This window comes from Mustela erminea, chromosome 4, assembly GCF_009829155.1.
Source record: "Mustela erminea isolate mMusErm1 chromosome 4, mMusErm1.Pri, whole genome shotgun sequence".
Classification (NCBI taxonomy): Eukaryota; Metazoa; Chordata; class Mammalia; order Carnivora; family Mustelidae; genus Mustela; species Mustela erminea.
Genome location: NC_045617.1, coordinates 116328696 through 116352722, shown reverse-complemented (window position 1 = coordinate 116352722; position 24027 = coordinate 116328696). Strand labels below are relative to the sequence as shown.

The following is a 24027-nucleotide window of genomic DNA, read 5'->3' as shown; positions in this document are numbered from 1 at the left end:
CATTCACTGAAGTTTGCACCTCAGTCACTTGCAGTGAACTGGCAAAAAGACATGCTGAGCTAATAAGTCTGGTCTCACAGTAATTTGAGGGCAATTCTCAGTGTTTTATCAGATTAAGTTTAAGCTAATTAACTACTGGTTTATTCTTTGCCCACATTCTGTTTTCAGCATTTAGTTGAAGGAACTTCGTATTTTTTTTTTATGTTTATAAAAAATAAAAAATTAATAATAAAAAAAAGAAACAAACAAAAAAAGGAACTTCGTATTTTTAAAGTATTTTTCTTTTGTCTTTAAAGGTTCTAGAAAGCTATAACTTTATTAAGCCTATTAAATAAATAAAACTAAAAAACAAAAGTATTCTTATAGGATAAAATAATATACAGGGCAAATGTATTATTATTATAAGATAAAATAATAATGGGTTTCTTTAAATAGACTATTGAAAGAAATTCAGTAAATAAACTTGGTTTAAACTTAATAGACTCTACTTCTTAAAGCAGTCTTAGATTCATAGCACAACTGAGTTGAAACTACATGGAGTCACATATGTATCCTTGTGGGCCCCCCTCCCCAGCCCCGTCACTCAGCCTCCCCCAGTATCAACATCCAGCACCAAAATGGTGCATTTGTTACAATCTATGAGCCTACACCAACACGGTCCACAGTTTACATTAGAGTTTACTATTGGTGCTTGCTGTATAGTGTACATGTTAAGTTTTTATATACTAAAATTTCAATTTTTTTAACCCTCCAAGTCTAAAAATTCAAATCAAAGACATTATTTTATCCCTTCCCTTTCTTCCCTCTGTATAATTTTAGTGATTTAATTTAAAATGAAAAGACACTATTTGTACCAAATTTTTGATAATTACATACAAAATCTCCAGACCCACTGATGGCTGTTCTTAAATTCTGGACATTGTTGCTTTTCATCCATTGTTTGAAGCCACTTGAATAGTTCCATGAAGGAAGAGCATATATTTGCATAATGGATCTAAACAGATGGAGTAATTCCAGAGCAGAGGTTGAGGGGTAGTTAGACTAGAGTTTCTCAAACTTAATTATGCATGTGATTTGTCTAGGCATCTTGTTGTTGCTAATCTGATCCAGGAGGTCTGGGGTAGTGCCCAGGACCTGCATTTCTAGGAAGCTCCCAGGAGATGCTGCTGCTATTGCACTTCACTTTGAGTAATGAGGTTTTAGGCTACATTTCTTGGTTTTGTAACTTCATTTGAATGAAATATTTCACGAGAATTGGGGTTTCTCGTTTTTTTTTTTTTTTCTCCCAGTATGCAAAGGGGCCAAGGCAGATATTGTATTCTTGACTGATGCTTCCTGGAGTATCGGGGATGATAATTTTAATAAAGTTGTAAAATTCATCTTCAATACTGTGGGAGCCTTTGATGAAATCAGTCCTGCTGGAATTCAGGTAGGTACTATTTCATAGGTGGTTATTCATTTGTAATGTCTTGCTGTTTTTTTTTTTTTTTTTTTTGAATATTGGTTTTTACGTAGAAAGGCTCGGGCACCTGGGTGGTTAGGTGGGTTAAGCCTCTGCCTTCAGGTCAGGTCATGTTCTCAGGGTCCTGGGATGGAACCCTGCATTGGGCTCTCTGCTCAGTAGGGAGCCTGCTTCCCCCACCTCTCTGCCTGCCGCTCTACTTGTGATCTCTGTCTGTCAAATAAATAATTCTTTAAAAAAAAAAAGGCTTTTCAGAATAAGCTATGTTTTGACTTCTGTTATTTAGTATTTTCTTGACGCATGCTATCTTGTATTTTTGGGAATGAGCTGGGTGGAAATGGCAAATAGAAAAATAAGCCCTCCTCTAGGTATTTTCTTGGCTAGATGATATTCCTTTTGGAGATTTTAGGGCATTCCTACTCTGACTTCCTTCTTAAGACTTTTGATGATGATACTTTTTCCATAAAAGGTCATCTAATGTTCTGGAAACCAAATGCATTATGATTGTCATGCCCTGTTAAGTTAGAGGACTCAGCGATGAATAGTGACTGGAGTGGGTGTGTGGTATTTTGTACTTGGTCATTGTGGCATTCTAGATTAGGAAAATAAGAGATTTTGACAGAAGCCACAAATAATTTCATAAACAACTCACTCTTCTTTTATGGAATGTACAAATTTCAAATCTCCAAATAATCCTTCGAACATTTTTGCAACCCAAGAAGAGTAAAGATTCAAGCCAGTTAGTTATAGTCCTAATTTAATGTGTTAGCAACCAAGCCCCTCTTTTCATCCTTTTAGAAACTGAGATTTCTGATAAAAAGTAAAAATTTAAAATAAGTACTGTATTTTATTAACTTCTATGGGCCAGCTACTTCCTATATATGATTTTAAACAACTCTAGAAATTAGGTATAATTATCTCCATTTTGCTGATAGGAAAACAAAAGCCCCAAGATGCAGAGAACTTGCCTTAGGTCACATAGCTACCAATTGGCAGAGCCAGGATTTGAGCCCATTGAATTCTATGAAGTTTGTATTCTTTCCAGTTAATCATACTTCTACTAAGTTTGTGGTAAGAAGAAGCAGTTGGCTGAGAACCAGTTGCTTTGCTGACATTTGAATTCCAGATGGTGTGTTCCCATATCTAATCCTGGAAGGTCACTCTTCCCCAGCTTTACCCATCCCTTTCTATATCCTAGAGAAAGGATGTGGTTACCATGTGACTACAGCATATTTACAATGTTACTGTGATTGGCAATTTCATCGAAGAGTAGACATGAGAGAATTTAATGAGGAAATAGTAGTCAGTGTTATAATATTAGCTATAAGAAGATTATAATATTCTGTTAGCTCTAAGACACTTCCCCATTCAACAGCAGGAGGAGCCACTGTAAAGTTAAAATATAAAAAGAGGTGTCTTAACCTCACCTTGGACCACATTCCCTTTCAGGTCTCATTCGTGCAGTACAGTGATGAGGTCAAATCTGAGTTCAAGCTGAACACGTACAATGACAAGGCCCAAGCCTTGGGGGCCCTCCAGAATATTAGGTACAGAGGAGGCAACACAAGAACAGGTACGGTTTATCAAAGTTTATGTAGACCTTCACCTTCCAAAGTTTTGGGAGTGGTAGAACTGGGTGTACTATCACATTTCATTATTCAGATTCTTATCAGTTGAGTGTGACTAATGGCACTGGGATAGTTTTTGCTGAACGGACTAAAATGTTCCATGTTGCACTCTATAGGCAAGGCTCTCACATTTATTAAGGAGAAGGTCTTGACCTGGGAGAGCGGCATGAGGAAGAATGTCCCCAAGGTGCTGGTTGTGGTCACAGATGGTCGGTCACAGGATGAGGTAAAAAAGGCAGCTTTGGTCATCCAGCAGTCAGGTAAGCACAGGCATGAATTTGATGCCTAGTGATTGCTCTCATTATCTTAATGTGTTTTACATGTTCAGGAATGATAGCAAAAGATGAAACCGCTGCTTTTACTTCACTTTACTTTTACTTTACTGTTCTGCTTTACTCTGGACTCTGTACCTTTGAAATGTTAGTTTATATTTAATCATGGATGGTTTAGCGATTGCTCAAAAGAGACATTGTGTATATCTTTGTTCAAGATGTGACTCGAGGTGTGTGAAAAAACAAACCTAACTTCCCCACAGTGGCTGGAAGGCTATGGAATGCAATTAGAGGATGCTTCTAGAGCAGGCTTTCTGCAGATGTGAACTTTGATGCTGGGTCCCTGAGCAAGGAGAAACATAAGGAAGTCTTTATCTTTTAGCACAGCCTTGCAGATGCAGACCGAAGGCAGATTGCTAAAAGGAGGTATAGTGAGGCCTCAGGAAGACATCTTTGGGGTAGACCTTGAAAATCAAATATCCTGGGAGCCTCCTGCTAACAACTTCCCCTCGGATTTGTTTTTTAAAAGAATTAGTAGAGATGAAATGAGGTGTAACCAGCATTCACACTCTCCACAACCCTAAATTCCAAACCCCAGGTAGAGTCCAAGGTAAATATATCTTGGAGAGAATTCTATTTTGTGCATGATCTATTGTAGTAAATTGCAAAATAATTTGTTATATGGAATTTGTCATCTGCATATACATGATTCTTTGGCTAAAATATGAGTCATGATTAGTGCTAAATCATACTGTTTTCTTTCAACACATATTGTTCTTTGCACTGACTTTTTTAAAATAAATTTTTGCCTTTATGTTAAGGAGATATCTACAATTTAGGGGTTTTGGCTGATTTAAATTTGGGATTATGAATACTTGCTCAGGTTACCTTATTCATATCTCATTAGAGAACTGACTTCTTATATAGTCTGCTTTTTCAAGCTTTTGGAGTGGACTCTTTGTTTATTTGTATTAGTCTAAATAAATGAAAGTTTATTGCCAGTGGGAATTGTCGATTCCATTTTGAAAGTAGCCAGAGTGTCTCCTTTGTGCTTGAGTTTAATTGAGAATATCAGTTTCAAGAATTCAAATTTTAAAATGAGCCCATTCTTGGTTTCCAAATTATATAAGCTTGAAGTGTTAATAGTGCCTAAGAGAGCTATGGAATGGGTGGGTATATTAGGACTGTGTTCTCTGTGAGGAAATGTGCACCACTTTCTGCTGTTAAAATGTGCTTCTCTTAACTGATAGGATTTTATTTTAGGAAACCCAATTAGTTGAGTTTTCTAAGCCAGAACATAGGAAGACCTGGGAGAAGTACATGTTTATTAAAGAGAGTTTATGTCAACCAAAAGGACTTGCTGCATCTACTGAGAAAATACAGCATCATTTCTGAAAAGATTTTATTTTGAATTGCTGAAATAACAAAGGACAGAGAAAGGGATATGTAATTCTCTCCATAACCACTGTTTTGCAGGGTTCAGTGTCTTTGTAGTTGGCGTGGCTGACGTTGACTACAACGAGCTTGCCAACATCGCCAGCAAACCCAGCGAACGGCACGTGTTCATTGTTGATGACTTTGAATCTTTTGAGAAGATTGAGGACAACCTCATTACATTTGTCTGTGAAACTGCCACTTCAAGTAAGTCATGGTCCAAAGGGATCCACAATCTCACCTGTTTTGGAAGATAACAGCTTAGTGGGAGATAACAGCTTAGTGGACAACTGTCTGTCCTATATGGGATCAAGTCTGTGCATAAATAGATTCTGGGGAAATCACTTGGGAATATGATGAGTCATTGTTCCTACTGAGATTGTGCTGAATGTGTGTTTGTCACAGGTCCGCTTTTAGCCTTGACGATGTAATATTCCTTGTATGGAAATGAAATGTTTTAACATAACCCTTTTCCCACCATCCCAATGCTATGACGTTTGAGTAAATTAATCTTCAGCTTAGAAATGCGTTTATAGCAGCATTTCTGTGAGATGAAGGTTTTCCCTATTAGTAATCAATTGGTATTTGTTCTGTCAACATCCGTGATTCAAGGGAGCAATGAGAACACTGACCTTTGCGTGTGCACTCCATAGAAACGCACTTGGTTCTCATTTGTTTTTTTGGGTGTAGATTTTTTGCTTTTTGCCAAGACTTCAAGTTCAGCTTTTAAAATACAGTGAAGGACCAAAGATTAATTATTTCACTCAATTTATCCTCTTCCCCATCCATAAGTGCTAATTCTTGGGATATCATATTTTTAAGACAGTTTTGTGGCTAGTACAGACCACTGGTCCTAGGGAAAGCTGTGCTTTACAAGTATTATATTTCCCCCTATTTAGCATTACCGAAAACTCAGACTCCCCATAGAGGTGGCAATAGTCAACAAACACCAGTGGTTTACTATGAAAGCTTACCCTGAAGCTCCACCTGGAGCTGCCCTGGGGGAAGTGGGTCTGGAAGTACTGTTGTCTCCCTTGAACAACAGGGGGTCCTGAAAGCCACCCCAGGTAGCCCTGGCTCTGGGGGCTTCACGGTGAAAACTACGGCACACTCCTCACTGTTAGGTGGTGTTTGGTAGCCAACATGAGGCTTAGTAGCATGGCAAAGATGGTTAAATAGGGACAAACTCCTCCTGCCTTTGCATACACACAAGAGGAGAAGTGAGTTGGGGGAAACCGGAGGGGGAGACAAACCATGAGAGACTGTGGATTCTCAGAAAGAAACTGAGGGTTTTGGAGGGGAGGAAGGTAGGGGGTTGGGTGAGCCTGGTGGTGGGTATTATGGAGGGCACGTATTGCATGGAGCACTGGGTGTGGTGCAGAAACAATGAATGCTGTGGAGGACAAGGGGAGTTAGAGAGGACAAGGGAGTTGAGGGAAATTGGAAGGGGAGGTGAACCATGAGAGACTATGGACTCTGAAAAACAATCTGAGGGTTTTGAAGGGGCAGGGGGACTGGTGGGAGGTTGGAGGAACCAGGTGGTGGGTATTAGAGAGGGCGCGGATTGCATGAAGCACTGGGTGTGGTGCAAAAACAATGAATACTGTTACGCTGAATAGAAATAAAAAATTTAAAAAAAACAATGAATGATGGAACACTGAAAAGAAATAAAATAAAATGAAAAAAATAAAATCTCTTGGGAGGAAGCTTCTTTATTGAAGAACATCTGAAAATTTAATTCTTTTTAATTATATTTTAGTTATTGGCTTCCCTTTTAAAATCCTTTAACTTTATTTAACTATTCATAAGAACACTGTAGAATTCCCACTTGGAGTGGAGAAATTTTCAAAAACATCAATTATACCAGTCAGTAGTAGAATTTCTACCGCATACAGGAGGTGTACAAAAATAACTTAAAAAGGGGTAGATTGTTACTATTTTTTATAAGCGAATCAGCAGTTACTTATACAGGTACACAGCTGACTTCCGTGTGTGTATGTGTGTATATCGTGTTGATGAATCGTACTTATGGAGCACTGTGCATTGCAGGTTGCCCTCTCATTTATTTGGATGGCTACACGTCCCCAGGTAAGCCTTTATACCCTTGAACTAATTTATTTCAGGATTTAAGCAATAAAATCATTAAAATGACCTCATTTCAATATTTGCTTTTCTTTTTTTGATGTAAAGGCTTTAAGATGCTCGAAGCATACAACCTGACAGAGAAGAATTTTGCTTCTGTACCAGGAGTCTCTCTGGAGTCAGGGTCTTTCCCCAGCTATTCAGCTTACAAGCTTCAGAAGAACGCCTTTGTCAATCAGCCCACAGCGTAAGTGGGACTGCTAGGAGGTTCCTTTTCTTTTCATGGGCCTGACACTTCATGGAGTTTCTTAGAATTTGTGCTGATTTCTTAGAATCTAGAAACTTTAGAATCGTCAGAAGTCTCCTTATGGAAGATTCAATTTAGTTTCCTTAAATACGGCTGGGTCGGGTGTCCCAGGACTCCACCGGGTCCCCTAGGAGACTAGGACTCAAGCCTTTCTATTCTCAGACCCAAGAATCTCATCCTGGTTTTGTAGTATTATGGATTACAGACCTTTGAGGGTTTAAGGCGAGGATTATAGATTTAAGCCTTCTTCTAAACAGGAAGGCAACTAATTATTTTTAAATAGGAAGGCAACTAATTATTTTGAACATTTCTCCCTGTGGTGCAGAGAGACTGAATGGAGTAAATGCAGAATGGGAGCCGGCATTCTTTCTAGTGTTTCAGGTCTTCAGAAGATGAAATGTTGTGGCAGTTTTGCTTGTCCAAGATCAGACAGACAGTGGTTAGTTTTTATTGGCCAGTGCTCTGGCAATCTGTTGGATATCTCTAGCTGTTGTTATTTTACTTCATGAACGTTTTCACCTGGGTATCATAACTAAAATATGTATTTTGTTATTCATTAGAATTAAAACACTTTAATGTTGAAAATATGTGCTTGGCAGCTTATGGAGAAAAAAGAACAAGGAGAAATAAAGCCTTCAGAACCTTAGGACAGGGTCAGAAAATGATGTCTGAAATTTGAAATGCTCTAAGAAAGCTGATGGAAAATTCAGACTAAAACCAAAGCTAATTTCTTTTAAGAAAGCGCAGATCACATTGTTGTAGTTTGACCACATTGGAAGTTCCTAACTCTTTCATGGTTAACCATGTTGGTTCACAGCTTTAGCTTTGTCAGTGAACCCTTAATACCCAGTGTTTAACTTTCAGTCACCGCAAGATATGATTCCTACATTTTAACTTATGACAGCCTACCGTGTTCTCAAGAGTCAGAACTTGTGGCTGAACGAAGCTGAAAGAAAGAAGCATAAATGCAATTAGAGGTTTTTTCATAAGCACTCACTAACAGAGGAAGGAGAAAAATAGATTGGGTGAGAGATGTATGGAGAAGGTAATATTTTTAACATGGAATATTATGAAGGTAATGGGTTTTTTGCATATACAAAAGGCAGCATGTCAGCTTGCCCAGAACATATGTTTCAAGAAGCAGGGCCGCATTGTATCCCAGAGATACCAGTGGTGTGGTACTGGGACATGAAACCTTAAGAGATACTCTGTGCCCTCTGTCAAAGTTTGTGGAGGAATAGCTTCTTTTCTGTCCAAGAGTTGATAAGTAAAGCCTTTTCCCTGCCTTCAGGAAGAAAGTATTAAATGGTCTCAGACAGAAATCCATCAATCCTACCTACTTCAAAGCTTGCCCCAGAACAATGACTGACTCAACTCTGGAAGAACACATGGAACCACATTTTTTGTCTAACAGACTTAGAGCCAAGAAACACTTCCTTTTAATTGAATCACATCCTTTATTATCACTAAACGTTTGCACATGTACATGGCCTTAACATTTATTACTGGTTTTATTTTTGGGAACATGTGAGCTTCTGGAGATTATGTGATTTATTTAATTTCAAGGGAGGAATTTGAAAGTGTAAAAATGATTAGAGTTAGGGATGGAGAAATTAAAAACTTAAGCCATATGACTTATGATCTCATACCTTTGACATTGGAAATTAAGTATATTTAATAAGATTCATTCTTTTTAAATTACACCCATAGATAGAATGTTTATCACTCTAAAATTATTATATAATTTATAATCATCTTTGTGTCTAGAAAAAATTAATAGGATATTAACAGTTTTTAATAGTAGACTAAAAGAACTAAGGGCTATTTCCCAGACTTTTGTGCCTTTAGCAGATTGTAAAGAATCTATAATTACATATACATGTATTTATATACATAAATATATACATTTATAAATGTATAAATATAAATAATCTATTAACTGCTTATGTCATGAATCTTTAGTATTCTTTTGATGTGTTTCCTAAATTTCCCTCTTCTAATATGTAGCCAGATTATTATGAATGGATTCTAATACTACTGATAATGAGATTATCATACAAAGATTTAAAATATCTTCTATTTCTTGTGAGAAATCCTTATTAAATACTAATTAATCAATTATGTTTTATCCAACAGAGATCTACACCCAAATGGACTCCCTTCTTCATACACGATCATATTATTGTTCAGACTTCTCCCAGAAACTCCCAGTGACCCTTTTGCAATTTGGCAAATCACAGATAGAGACTACAAACCACAAGTTGGAGTGATTGCAGATCGTAAGGATTTTTATCTTATACTAAGGCACAGGCATATGTATTTTTGATTATGTTTTCTCTTTCTGTCTCTTTAAGAACCTTCTGAATATATATATCTATTTATATATTTATATTTATATAAATATATATATTTACTTGATATATATTATTTTATATATATCATTTTTATATATTATTTTATGTTTAATGTTTTAAAAATATGTCAGTAAATATTCTAATTACATTTTATCTTTACTTAAATGATTGAATATTTTAAAAATCTCTCCAGCAAGAGCTGTTTGTTAATACTTTCAACATAAAGCATGCCACATGTGTGATTTAATAACAATTATGTGTTGGTTACAGCTGCTAGCAAGACATTATCATTCTTTAACAAGGATACAAGAGGTGAGGTGCAAACTGTTACATTTGACACAGATGAAGTGAAGACATTATTTTATGGAAGTTTTCACAAGGTAAAAACATAAAATTATCCTTTTTATAGAAAAAGAATATGACTTAAAAATTTAAACTAATTTATAATTTATTAAAATGTCAGGTTAACTTGGTAGAAACATAGCTATGTCTTTTAAGAACAAAATCTCATTTTCAAGGATTTGATTAATTCAAAAATATTTAAAATAAAACAATGATTCTTCTAATAAAGAGATAACTAATACTAACATTTTGATATATTTTCAATGCTATTGTCTTTACAAAGTATGAGTCACATAGTGTACATAGTACTGGATGCCTAATTTTTCTACGTACCATTTTATTGTGAACCTTAATGTCATCTCATTTCAAAAGCTTAATTTTTGTGGATTGTATTTTAATTGATAAAATTGTTCTTTTTTAGAACATAGTAAGCTGCTCTGCGTGCTTATTTATTGAAAAGTTACAAACATACTAGTCCAAAAGTTATGATTATCTACCAAAATAATTGATATACATATTTGTGAGATTAACTTTTCAATTATAAGATTAACTTTTCAATAAACTCGCTATGGTTTCTCTAAAAAATATTAAAATTTCTAAGATGGATTCTTGGGGGATGGTTTATTCTTGTTGATCTTCATTAGTCTTTTGCATGTCAACATCAGAGGATAATGTAGACTTTTTATCAAATTTCTAAAGGGTGATTAATTGACACATTAATACTAAAGTTGGGATCATTAGAAATGAGAACTGTCTAGGTTAGGAATGGACTTCTTAATGGTATTCCTCTGTCTCTTGGATTGAGATAACAGGAAGAATACTTCCTGTTGGGAACTATACTGGGGCAACAGTATGGCACTCAGAAAATTAGTCCTCGTGCGCAGAAGACAAATACTTCCAGTTCAGTCTGATTCTCAAGTGATAATTGAACTTTCCTGTACTTTAATAGTTTAGCAAGATTCCTTACAGATTCTACTCCTGAGAATCTTAGTTTCTTTCCAGAATCTTTTTTTTAATTGATGAATCACTCTTGCCAAAGATGGCAAGGGACTCTCCTCATGGAGCTCAAAGTGGCTTCAATGTGCACATTAGTGAGGAAAAAAAAACAAAAAACAAAAAACAAAAAACCAAAACAATGAAGGAAAAACCAAGATTTCTGAGTATTATGTCGTATCTGCTTAACGGTTTTCAGATTTCCATGATGAAGTACAGTAAAATAAATGCCTCACCAGAAAAGCAAATTCTAGTTTGACAAATAATATTAGCTTTAACTGCTCCTTATCTGATAGTAGATGTTGAATTTGGCTAAGTTCTTATGAACTTTTTTGGCTCATTAATACACCTATTAAACTTACTTTTGAGTACTTGCTAAAAAGAACTATTTTATTTTTCCTTGCATATGACTGAACTTATTAGAAATTTAGTCTGCTATGAACAACTGATAACAACTTAAAATTATTATTTTTAAATTTCTAAGTTTCATCAAACACTTTATTTTACTTAAGATAAAAAAAGGCAGTATTTTACGGAGGTCTATAGTGACAAGTCCTTAATTATAAATCAAGCTAATTTTTTTTGACATTTCCTTCTTTGCCTTTATAGAGAGGCATTTGTGTTCTTAGGTTTTATGTAATGCCTCTTCTTTTTCCTTCTGACAAGCTCTCTTTTCTATTCAAATATCTACCTTCTTTTTTCATCAGATCTTTCTTTTTTTAGTTTCTTCTCTACTTTCACCATGTTCTTTTTCTTCCTCCATTTCTCCACCCCATTTTTTTAACCTATTCTTACTTATCTCAATTCAAGTGCCAAGTTCAGTCACTGTTAACATTCTTTACTGATCCAAAGGTTCACTTTTCTTTCATTTTCCGTCTAATTTGGCAACTAAAGTTCTTCAGTCTTTTGGATGAGAATGAGTGGTACTCATTAATGAAAATGACATGCAGAGGGTTCTTGGGAGAGATGATGAATAGCCTAAAAAAACTTAAATAAGGAATGGCAAATAGCTATGGCTCCTTAAGGATTCTCTTGACAAGATTTTGGTCTCTGTTCCAAGTGAGAAGTTTATGGTAAGAAGAAAAAATGGAATAGATGAAAAATAAAGATTTAGGGAATGGCTGAGCTTGGGAAGGGAGATGAGTTGATAAGAGTGTTCCTGCTATTTTCTACTTTTCTGTGACCAAAAAATGTTTCACAGCTAGGAAATAGTCCCTGAATAGTCTACAGATGAAGAGCCCACTGTGAGATGTTATTATGCATGTGTTTAAAATGTATTGAAACATATTGAAGAGATTGTAACAAAATATGTTTTTAAAATAAATTTCTTAATGGTTGGTATTGGCTGACAATTGGAATAATTTTGTTACAAATTTAAAATTTTGATTTTGTAATAATTTTGGGGGGTACTCTGATTTTTTTAATATGTTGTGAATTTCTGGCTCTGAGGTTATTCATACAAGAGCCAGCAAATAAATTTTTTTAAATTTTTTTTAAGCTGGATGTGGAGCCCAGTGCAGGGTTTGAACTCAAGACCCTGAGATCAAGACCTGAGCTGAGATCAAGAGTTGAATGCTTAACTGACCAAACTACCCAGGAATCCCAAGTTTTAGTTCTTATTAGATAATAAATATCTTGGGTATGCATATACAATGTTCTTCTTGAATTCAATATTAGATGAAATTTATTTTTAGCAGGCTATGTAATACTTTTATATAAAAGCAATCAATATGAAATTCAAACTTAAAACTAATTGATGCACTAAATTAGTGTTTTGCTGGTGATTCTATATGGGAAAAATATTCCCTGTTTAAAGACATCTCCAGAGATTATCCTAATGCTTATTAACTCAAAGCACTTAAGAGAATTTCTGTTCCTTTTAACTTGGAGCCAAACTTTTCAAAGTAATCAAGTACTTACTTGAGTATTTGTGCTGTGGTAAGTGGAAACTAGGAGCATAACTATAAACTCAAAGATTACCTGCAACAATTTTTTACATTGTTAAAATACCAAAGTTTTGTTAATTATCTGCACTAATAGATTTCAAATTCTGAGTGTCTTCAATATCAAATAAGAAATAAATCAACGTAAGATTCTTTCCTTATAAGGAAATTGAATCTTATATGTGTTGATTTTCAGAATTGAATCTCTATAGAAGACGTGTGCTAATTCTTTACTATGTTTGGTATCTATATGGTGTACAAGTTCTTTTTGACTGAGATTAAGGGTTAACAGATTAAATAGTGAATTTAGCAAAATCAGTGGACATTTGAGGCTCCTTTCTATTGAGTATAATAATATGTTAATAATTTCTTAATTTGTATTTGAATAGTTCTTTATAGTTAATGGAATCATTTAATCTACTACTCACCTCTGGTCATCTCAGTAGTGGTACATATGGTAAACTAGGAAATGGGTATGCCATATGTGTGGATGAGGGCTCCTTCAGTTTGATGTTGTTAATAAATGACATTGACATTGCAACCTGGTTGTTGGATTTTTAGTCCAAGACTTGATTTGGATTAAGAGAAACTTAAAGAACATATTTTTTAACTTGTGATCTGAAAAATGCAGGAGTCAACCAAGTTTTTTTGGGTAGAAACTTTGTAATAGAAACAAATGATCTTTTTAGGTTCATATCGTAGTGACCTCAAAAAGTGTTAAGATTTACATTGACTGCTATGAAATCATAGAAAAAGATATCAAGGAAGCTGGAAATATCACAACCGATGGTTATGAAATTCTTGGAAAACTTCTTAAAGGGGAGAGGAAATCAGCCACAGTAAGTAATCATTTTTTTTTTTTCTTGGTACCTTGTGCTAAGATTGAGATTACATTTTAAAAATAATCAGTGAATTTTTTTTTTCCCAGTGAGTTTTATTTATTTATTTATTTATAGGATTTTATTTATTATTTGAGAGAGAGACAGAGAGAGCATGAGCAGAGGGGAAGGGCAGAGGGAGAAGCAGATTCCCCCCACCCCTGATGTAGGGCTCAATCCTAGGACCCTGGGATCATAACCTGAGCCAAAGGCAGACGCTTAACCAACTGAGCCACCCAGGTGCTCCCTTTGGGAGTTTTTAATTGTCTAATGTCTTAGATTGAAACACTGAAAAAGTTACATTGAGGAAATAGGTACTGACAGAACACAGTAATGTGCTTGACTGCTAGAAACAAAGTAAGATGTCAAGGCACCAGAGAACATCATGTAGTCATCTTGAAACTGGATCAAGTTGGAGAGTACAACACAAATAGTTGCCAGGATAATCAGTGAAATCTAAAATAACTCATTTTTTGTTCTTCAAAGATAGCAATTGTTAGTACAAATTTTTGCAATCAAGAAATTAAACATTTATAGCTTAATGACACAGACATAGACTGTTACTATCATAGAGCCTACCCTCTCTCACAGAGGAGTCATCATCTGTCTCGGAAGGAAGAGCGGCGTTGGGGGCAGCCAGCTGACCGACCACATTACTCACAATTTAAACTGACTCAAGTTTGAGGCGGGAGCATGCCAGTTGTATTTACAGTGCTCTCTAGTAATACAGTTTTAAATTTAGAGTTTTCACTGCTCAGGCTAATTAATTAAGTTCAAATTAAATGTCAGTCAATAATAATACTGTTCTGAAAACAAGGTTAACATCTTTTATTATTATTTTTTAATTGCATTTGCTTTCTTCCGTGGACAGGATTTCCTTCTCCTAGATTCACAAGTGAAGTTTATATTCCACAATGTAGACGTAATTAGTGCAAACTTAATGTGTTGTGATTAACATCTTGACTTATAATTTAATTAAATTTTAAAAAGTTTTAGAGATTAATAGAATAATTAATATGTTTAATCCTCTAAATTAATAGCAATGATAATGATGATTACTAAGATTTATCAAGCACTTAGAATATACCTTTTTATTTTTCTTTATTGAAGTATAGGTGACACATAATGTTACATTACTTTTAGGTGTACAGCAATAATTCAACAAGCTTACACATAGACTTTTTATTGAGTTTTGGATTTGTTCTTCATGTAAAATAATTACAACAGGTTTATAAAAGGATGGCTATATCCAAGTAGTCTTCCTTTTCACCAAAAGAGCTTTATTTTTAAAATGTGTGAATATAGAAAGCATATACTATATTGAAATAGTTAAACTGAGGTTTATCATGAAAGTTCCTAGTCGGCCAGTCAGCTCCCAGGTAAGAATTTATGAAAATAAAAGCATCAGTTTTAGAATAAATGAAGAATTCTTTTAATGTAATTTTTCTACAAGGGTGTACTCTCCAAAGTTGATTTAAATGTGGAGAGTCTTCAAATTATTAATTAAATAAGATTTTAATTCTCAAATGAAGAAATTAATGTTCTCTTTAAAAAAAAAAACAAAATCAAACATTTTATTTTACCTAAGGAAGTGAATCAGAAGTGGGAATTTCACATACGCATTTTGCCTTAATATTGCTTTCTCTTAGGCATAGGTTTCTATGTTCTTTCCTTAGGAAGTAAGGATCATGTTGCTCTCAAGAGTTTGCACCCTTGAGAGAGTCTCTGTGAGAGATTGACAAAGGTTACAATGTGGAAAAGTTAATATAAAATGTTTTTTCGTGCATCTTTAGCTGATGTTGCTGTTGGTTGTTTGCAGTTCCAAATCCAGAATTTTGATATTGTCTGCAGTCCGGTGTGGACCAGTAGAGACAGATGCTGTGATATTCCCTCCAGGGTAAGTAAAATGGAATGGAATTTGTCATGGCCTTAAGAGTCCTCCTGGAATAAAGGATGTGGATGCAGATGGTCCGGAAGAGGAAGTAGCACTCAGCAGCTGAGTCTCCAGCATGGAGCTAAGGGACAGACATTATGTGCATGCTCACCCACTACCACAGCTCAGGCCAATGACCCCTCCTTCCAAAGCCAGGAATACTACAAGAGGACATCTGGAAATTCTCCCTCCCAGCCAGTGTGGTCATGTATAGTCAGAAAAGTCCTGCTGAGTCAGCGTGTTTGATGAATCTACTTACTACAAAACCCTCCTATAGCTTGTAAAATATCAGCATTTTACAGAACGAACCATCATCTCTGGATATCTAAGGCTTATGGCCGACATAACTATATTACTTTGTGAGATGATGGTTTTCCTTCATTGTAACTGCGTAAACGGTGATAGTTATAAAGTTGAATGTAATGATGGATTGGACTCTTTGGGCAAGCAGTGAGCTCCATCCATCCCCAGGATGAATGTGTTATTTATTCATCAAATAATTATTGAATGCCTATTTATTTTAAGCCAGGCAGAATTCTATGTGTTTGGGTTATAGCAGTGAAAAATGAATATTCAGGTGGAAAGAAGGGGGAGAGAAAGAATTAACAAGTAGATATACACTACATTACAAAGTAGAAAGTCCTATGATACAAAGCAAATCCAGGTGAAGGGATAGAGAGCCGGGTGAGTACCATCAGCCCCTAGTGATAGGGTGAGGTTTAATCAGAGACCTGATGAAGCGAGGGGGTGGACAATGTGGATAACGGAGAAACTGCATTCCAGTTGGAGGAGACTGTACGTGCAAAGGCCCTATGGCCACAAAGTGCCCTGAATATCTGAGAAATATTAAGTAAGAACAGGGGGGGCTGGAGCTATGTGATTGGAGGGGCAGTGGTAGGCAGTGAGATGGGTAAGTTGGTACTGGTTTGCAGAACATGTAAGGCCTTGTTGGCCTCGGAAAGGATTTTAAATTTTACCCCAAATGAAATGGTATTACTCGCTGAGCTACTCAGCATTTCTCTAATACTGGATTAGGGAAAAATTATATTAAATTACCAGAGGTCCCCATGGCGGTTTTGTAAACACTTGTCATATAAGGTTTCCTGAAGTAAAACAAAATAAAGATGTAAAGGACCAAAGCAGGATTCAACATAAGACCGCCTGTCATGCCAAATGCAAATTATTTCTTTAACTTGAGAAACAGATTTCCTTGTGTATATAAGTGGGAGGGGAAGGATTGGAAGTCGTTTTGCTTAATTCATAGGCAAATATGCTTTTCAAAATTTCAGAGAGATGAAGCAAAATGCCCTGCTCTTCCAAATGCTTGCACATGTACACAGGACAGCGTTGGACCTCCAGGTCCACCCGGGCCTGCGGTAAGAGAATTGCAACAGTCCTAGCTTTTCCTCTAAATCTTTGGAGTGATCATCTTTTTGCCAATATAGAGTGGATAAAATGCTTCTAGCCATCTGTATTTTCTAGGACAGAGCAAGCTAAACTTCAGATGACTTTTTGTGGTATGTTTTGGGATCGGAAACGGAATAAATCAAGAAGAAAATTTGAACACATTTGCATACATTTCTCCAGTCATGCAGGAATGACTGATAGTGGCTAGTATTCAAGAGCTTTGCTCTTAAAGATGTGAATTTGGGTTTCCATCTATAATCATGATTTTGGAAAATTTCTTCTGTCTCCTAAAAGCTTCTTGTATGTATGTTATGGAGTCATGTTGAGAAGCTGACCCAGAACAACTTATTTAGAACAATTAGGATACGTATACTTTATGTAGTAGGCATATAACAAGAATAACATGCAAGGAGGGTAATTTATGTATGTGATGGTATTATAAACTCTAAATAGAGGGGTTTAGAATAACTTGAGTAGGAAGTCTATAACCAGGTCTATTCATGGGTGAGGGGAGACCAAGAAAGTGCAAGGCACAACACTGAAGATTGCAGTGATAGTTTTCACTAATCAGTGTGGAACCTCTTGATCTAACCTGGCATGGTTTTGTGGAATGGAAGGGATACCTCTAAGGTCTATTGGCCTCTTTTAAGAAAATGGTTGATTAATGTAGGAAAAACTCTGAGATTCTTGGAACACCAAATTTTATCACACTTGGGTCATATTAAATAATGTAAATTGATTTTAGGTTAATTACAAACCAGCTTCTCACATATAGAATCAAATGTCACTGGAATTATCACCTTTTATTTATTTATTTTTTTATTAACAGTAACTTACCTGATTTATATTTGTAATCACAAAATTATATCTGGGTGTGACTTAGATGTGTTTGAAAAATAAAGGTTTTTTTTGTCCTCTAATTATAAGATAATATTATTGGAAATCACTATCATATTTATTTCCTCTTTGTTCAGTGAATTCTGAATTTCAATTACTAAAAGTACTTGTTCTGAGATTCTGAGAGTTTCAAGATACTCTTCTTTTTGCATATTAGCTTCTCCGAAGAATGCATACATATAATTCCAAAACAGAATTTTCTCCTTACTGTATTTAAGTAATGCTTATTTTTTCCATTAAACTTGAAATTTTCAAATGAACTTCAAAACTTGCTAATGATTAAGGAAAGTTCAGAATGTAAAAGTGAGACACTTAAAATGTACGAGGTATTGAAATTCTCTTTCCCCACATATTTATGACATGTATTATTCACTTCAGTATTTAGAAGGTAGCTGTTGATTGTATTGGCAGTATTGGTTATTGGTAATATTGGTAGTATTGATTGCCTAGAGAACACCCTGCTGTTGGAAGTAATTTCTGTATATCAGCTTCTCCCTACTGTCCTTATTTTTACCCTAAAAGGTGTTCTCACTATGTATTTTAGGGAGGACCCGGTGCTAAAGGTCCCAGAGGTGAAAGAGGAATCAGCGGGGCAGTTGTAAGTATTTTCAGGGCACATTAACATTTTCACGTAGATGTTGAAGTCTGATTGTTCAAATTTCCACTAAGGGGATATGTGATTTTGAGCAAGTTAGGTCAAGTTTAGTGTGCTTTAGGCAATATAGATACTTGTGCCTCGTCTCTGGTTGTCAAGATGATGGATTAGACTCGCCAGAAAAAGAATTGTTAAAGGCATCTCACTGCTATAAGAATTTCACATGGGAAATCTGCCCACAAACCTAAGGGTTCTGCTACAACATGGACACACAGAGCTGGTCACCCAGTCATCAGTGGGAAGACACACAGGGAGCAGAGTCCCACTGGGAAGCCAGAGAGGGTTGGGAACAGTTGTGCTGCTCTTTATTTCACCTGTCTCAGAGAAGAGCTGAGGGGCCATATATGTGTTCACTGAGCCCTTTCTACCAGGTCCAACACAAGCTTATTAGGGCAATCTATTATGAAGATAATGTCATAATATTTTTATTTTTGTCATAATTTGTCAAAAATTGTCATGAGTTTTTGTCATAATATTACTAACTCAGTTAGGAAAGGGTGAGACTGGAATGCTAACCCAGGGTCCTGACTCCAAGTTCACATGTTTTCCACCTGCACATGTTGCAAAGAGGCTCCAGCATAAAGCATCTTCTTAGTGGATATCTGTGTTGCCTTGCTTGATTCATGTATACATTAGTCCCAGAAATAAGCCCAAGTCTAAGAGAAATCAGGACTAGCTAAAACTAAATCAAATCCACTGAAATTCAAGCTTCAATCTCATATGAATTCATGAAATACAAATGTATGAATATATCATATTCAGTGTGACTTTAAAAAAAAATCTACTTCTAATGGGACTTTTGGAAAATTAAGTGCTCTTGTGATGAAAAATATTATTGCATTTTTCAGCTGGTCTTTAATGAGTAGTAAAGGGAAGAAAGGAATGGTATTAATAAATGCTTTTATAGGTGTGTAGATTTCTAAAATGTTCACCAGCATTATATGATTAATGTCTTAGAGTTATGACGATAGGCTTCTGATTGGATGTTAGCTCTGGAAGGTTATTACATGACTTTGTGGTTGTTTCTGTCTTATGTATTTTAGGGGCCCCCTGGCCCTCGTGGAGACACAGGTCCTCCAGGCCCCCAGGGTCCTCCAGGTCCCCAGGGACCCAATGGACTCTCTATTCCGGGAGAACAAGTAAGCACAAGGGCTTTCTGTATTTCAGTGAGGATTGTGAATTAACATTAAGTTGAAGTGGAATATTTTTTACTGTATTTTGCCAACCTCAGGTGTTTTCTGATAATTCAGTAAGGTTAGTCATTGAGATAACTTCTTATGACTATTATTTCAGATATGTAAATAGTGTGTGTAATAATGGATAAATGTGTAGATAAAATTATTGCCACTAATTTGACCTTTAAAAAGTAATAGGTTCTTCAGCATCCTGAAAGCTTTGAAATTACTTTCAGCCTTTGCAGCAGGTAGCTAATATTGATGACCTCAAGGCAAGCTTGCATTATTTATCTAGGTCATTACTTCCTTAAAAAAAACAAAACAAAAACTTTTAAATAAAATGTTGACCTTTTGTTTCAAATGTGAATCTGAAGTTATAAAAGATTCATACTCTTTAAGACTCATATTTTATTTAACTAATACCATTTTTTCTATGTCTTAAACAAAAAAATACAGTAGAAGAATTATGATAACTGTACAGTTTAAAAATAAAGTAAAATAACATAAAATTTTATATTTATAAATATTTTATATTTATTATAAAATAAAATAAAATTTATTATCTATTAAGATGCCTTACTAGATAATTTTTTTTGGCACTTAGAGGAAAAATAATCAATATCAGATATAGCTAGAAATGAGAATGTGGAGGGATAGGGCTTTTTCGCTCAAAATTGTTGACTATCTCTACTTTTAGCTTCTTCTGTTCAAAAGGGAGTTTGGGGGCTTTTTACCTGTCTTACTACTATCATTAAATTAACTAGTTTAAATTAATTCAACTTGGCCTTTTAGCAAATGTCTTCTATCATGTAGTTATAAAGATCCAAATTATGTTACAACATAATTTTCATTGACTATCTTCCTATTAAAATGAGCACCTAATTAAATATATTAAATTAAAAAGTAGTTTTTTCCTTCAAATTTTATTTATGTGAAAATCCCTTATGTTAAAGTACATCCTTTTAAAGTAGTAAGTATATCATCCTATAATTATGTAAAATTATCCTATAACAAGTGGAAATCAGAACACAGCATTTGTAGTTTAAAAAAGTGAGCATCAATCCCCAAAATGATTTATTCACTCTACCTTCCGAAATGTGTTTATATTGGATTTATGAAGTGATAGAGATTTCGTAAGTGACTCATGTCTTCCCCTTTCACTTAATCTCTGTAAAATGCCTGAGGACTGTTTTCCCATTGTTTCTCTAGGGGCGCCAGGGGATGAAAGGTGATGCTGGAGAGCCAGGACTTCCAGGCCGAACAGTGAGTTGTTCTTCAAGTTGCCTTTTCTTTCACTTGTCAGGTGCTGTTTGGAAAGTTGCCCTTGTAGTTCCCCAAAAGGTGAACTCAGGGGAAGCAGCAGAGTAGAAGCCAGACTGTGGGCTTCCCATGATTTCCATTTCAGCCCCTGGTCTTTGTTGTCAAGTTTGTGCTTTTCAATTCAAGTGTTGGCTTCTTCTTTTTTAAAAATTATTTTTATCAATATATAATGTATTATTTGCCCCAGGGGTACAGGTCTGTGAATCATCAGGCTTACACACTTCACAGCACTCACCATAGCACATACCCTCCCCAATGTCCATAACCCCACCACTCTCTCCCTACCCCCCACTCCCCAGCAACCCTCAGTTTGTTTTGTGAGATTAGGAGTCCCTTATGGTTTGTCTCCCTCCCCATCCCATCTTGTTTCATTTTTTCCTTCCCTATTCCCCCACAAGTCCTTCACCCTACCTCTCAAATCAGGTGTTGGCTTCTTGACAATGATCTATTATATGGCTGGCACTGTGCTTAGTTCTGGTTTTCTGTTGCTTTTTGAAGCCCCCTGACATTTTTTTTTTTAAAGATTTTATCTATTTATTTGAGAGAGAGAACAGGAGGAGGGCCGAGGAAGAGGGAGCAGCAGACTCCCCACTGAGCAGGGAGCCTGATGCAGGGCTCTCCATCCCAGGACTCTGAGATCATGACCCGAGTTGAAGGTAGACATTTAACCAACTGAGTGACCCAGGCACCACCACCCCGTGGAATTTTTTTCAAGCATTTTGAAAAATAAAAGTGTCTTTTCCCACATAGGAACTAATTTACAGCATTTCACTTGTTTGTTTCCTTTTATGTAGGGAACCCCAGGATTACCTGGCCCACCAGGACCAATGGGACCTCCAGGAGATAGAGTAAGTTTTCTTGGGCTGGCTCTGATGATGTTGAATAGGACATCACATTGTTGCCTATTAATTAAAAATCCTCCACAATTCAGTTTGCATGGCTGGAAATGCAGGACCCACAGATCCTGCGGAAGATTGAAAAACTATTATCAGTGACCACCTGACACCAGATCAATCAATGAAACAAAATGGTGGGACTTTCGGCAGGTCCTTGAAATTTTCATTTTGGGAATTTTAGAAAAACTTATCCTATTCAGAAAAAAGTTCATAAAAGGAGTTTTAGCCTATTAGAAGGAGATTCAAGAATCCTAACAAATGCTTTTAAATCACAAGATTAAGTTCTTTTTATGAGGCAACTTTTATGTAACTCTGAGCGTGGTCTTAATTTTCATGGCATTTTCTATGAAGTCAGGACATCTTTTCTAACACATGTGGAACTCAAATTCCATCTTTACACCTTGAGGATGGGACAGACAACTGTCTTAATAGGAATTTTGCTTCTTTGTGGCAGCTTTCAAGTCTCTCTTGATTTGTGATGGAATCAGTATAGGAAACCTCATCTTTTCTAGGACAAGTAATAAGAAGCACAGTGGACATATCTTCTGTGTTCTATTCAACATTACAGGATCATTTGGTTTCATAGGAAACGATGAATACTTTAATAAGAGATTTTAGTGTCACTCAGAACCAAGGAGCTGTTGTCTTTTCAGTATCTTAGGGTTTAGACAACAACCTGGAGTAGTCTATAATCTGACTAATCAAGTTAAAGCTTGTGATTAGCAGCAGGATCTGAGAGAGCTGACACTAAAATAGCTATCACTAACACACTGATTTTCTAACCTTAATACCTCTAAGACACCAGGCAGAAGAGGAACGTAATTCAGTTGGTGCAAAGATTTGCCCAGATAATACTGAATGGAGGATGATATGCCAGTGAACTTTATTTGCCTACTTTTGAGTTTGAGAGAGAGAAAGGTCAGAGAGAAAACTGTGTTCTTTGGAAATCTGTGACCTGGAGAGGTACTTATATGATACATTCTTCTAACTCTGAGACTGGTATTTCAGTTTTTTTGAATTCTTACTTTATTATAAAAGTAAGATTGCAGAGGTGACAAGTTGGTCTATTCAATTAGAGGACAAAACCAAAAATACTGCAATTAAGTGATGATGGGCTGACTCACTTGGTGCTGTTATTGAGGAAGTCTTATTGTAGCCATCACGTCCAGCCTACAGATAAGGTGGGTTGCCAGTGATGTCCCATCAACAGGTTCTTCCTGAACTGGTGATCAGACAGCCATTGCCACCATCACTGCCTCTCTGAAAAAATGAGGGAATGGGAAGGTTCTATGCTTTTTTGCTTTTTCACTCTCAGACTCTAATCTGTGAATCCAACTTTGTAGTGAGGCCCCCCAGATCTCCCAGGTTGAGATCATTTCAGAAAACCATTCCCCTTTTTCTCACCCAGCCTTGTTCACCTACCCACCACTTAGTTTTCTACCATGAATACTGAAAGTAGGGTGCACAGCTGATAGAACATAATCAACTTTGGAAAGTTAGATAGACTTTGATATAGGCATTGTGGCTGAAAAGAAAAGGAAGGAAAAGAGAAAAGAAAAGAAAGAAAGAAAGAAAGAGAGAAAGAAAGAAAAGGAAAAGAAAAGAGAAGAGAAAAGAATAGAAAAACTTGAAGTCTGTGATGGAAGAGAAGAGAAGAAAGCTCAGGAGAGCAAGCCCAAGGACCACAGTGAAGAAGGAAGAAGACTTGTTACCAAGAAGGAGTTGGTAGGAATTGAATATGTGGGTTGTCTCCAGCATAGATGATTTTCAAAATGAGGCAGAGCTTTGGCGACTGTTAGAAACAAAAGAAGAGAAGTGAGTTGGGGCAAATCAGAGGGGGAAAAAAACCATGAGAGACGTGGACTCTGAGAAACAAACTGAGGGTTTTGGAGTTGCAGGGAGGGTTGGGTGAGCCTGGTGGTGGGTATTAAGGAAGGCAATTATTGTATGGAGCACTGGGTGTGGTGAGTAAACAATTTTGGGGGAAAAAATGAAAAAAAATTAAATTAAATAAAAAAGGAAGAAACAAAAGAACTTCATATATAGGTA

The 24027-nt window shown here is 36.0% G+C and overlaps 1 protein-coding gene across 1 annotated transcript in view; it reads left to right on the top strand.

The window, feature by feature from the left end:
* The window catches only part of COL12A1 (collagen type XII alpha 1 chain), a 118019-nt gene that overhangs the window by 80044 nt on the left and 13948 nt on the right, over positions 1-24027 (top strand). The window contains 15 exon segments of the mRNA XM_032340481.1: positions 1290-1429; positions 2912-3035; positions 3207-3350; positions 4839-5003; positions 6846-6884; positions 6987-7125; positions 9322-9464; positions 9810-9919; positions 13507-13656; positions 15515-15592; positions 16918-17004; positions 18477-18530; positions 19631-19726; positions 20972-21025; positions 21877-21930. Coding sequence (XP_032196372.1) covers positions 1290-1429; positions 2912-3035; positions 3207-3350; positions 4839-5003; positions 6846-6884; positions 6987-7125; positions 9322-9464; positions 9810-9919; positions 13507-13656; positions 15515-15592; positions 16918-17004; positions 18477-18530; positions 19631-19726; positions 20972-21025; positions 21877-21930 — 1577 coding nt within the window.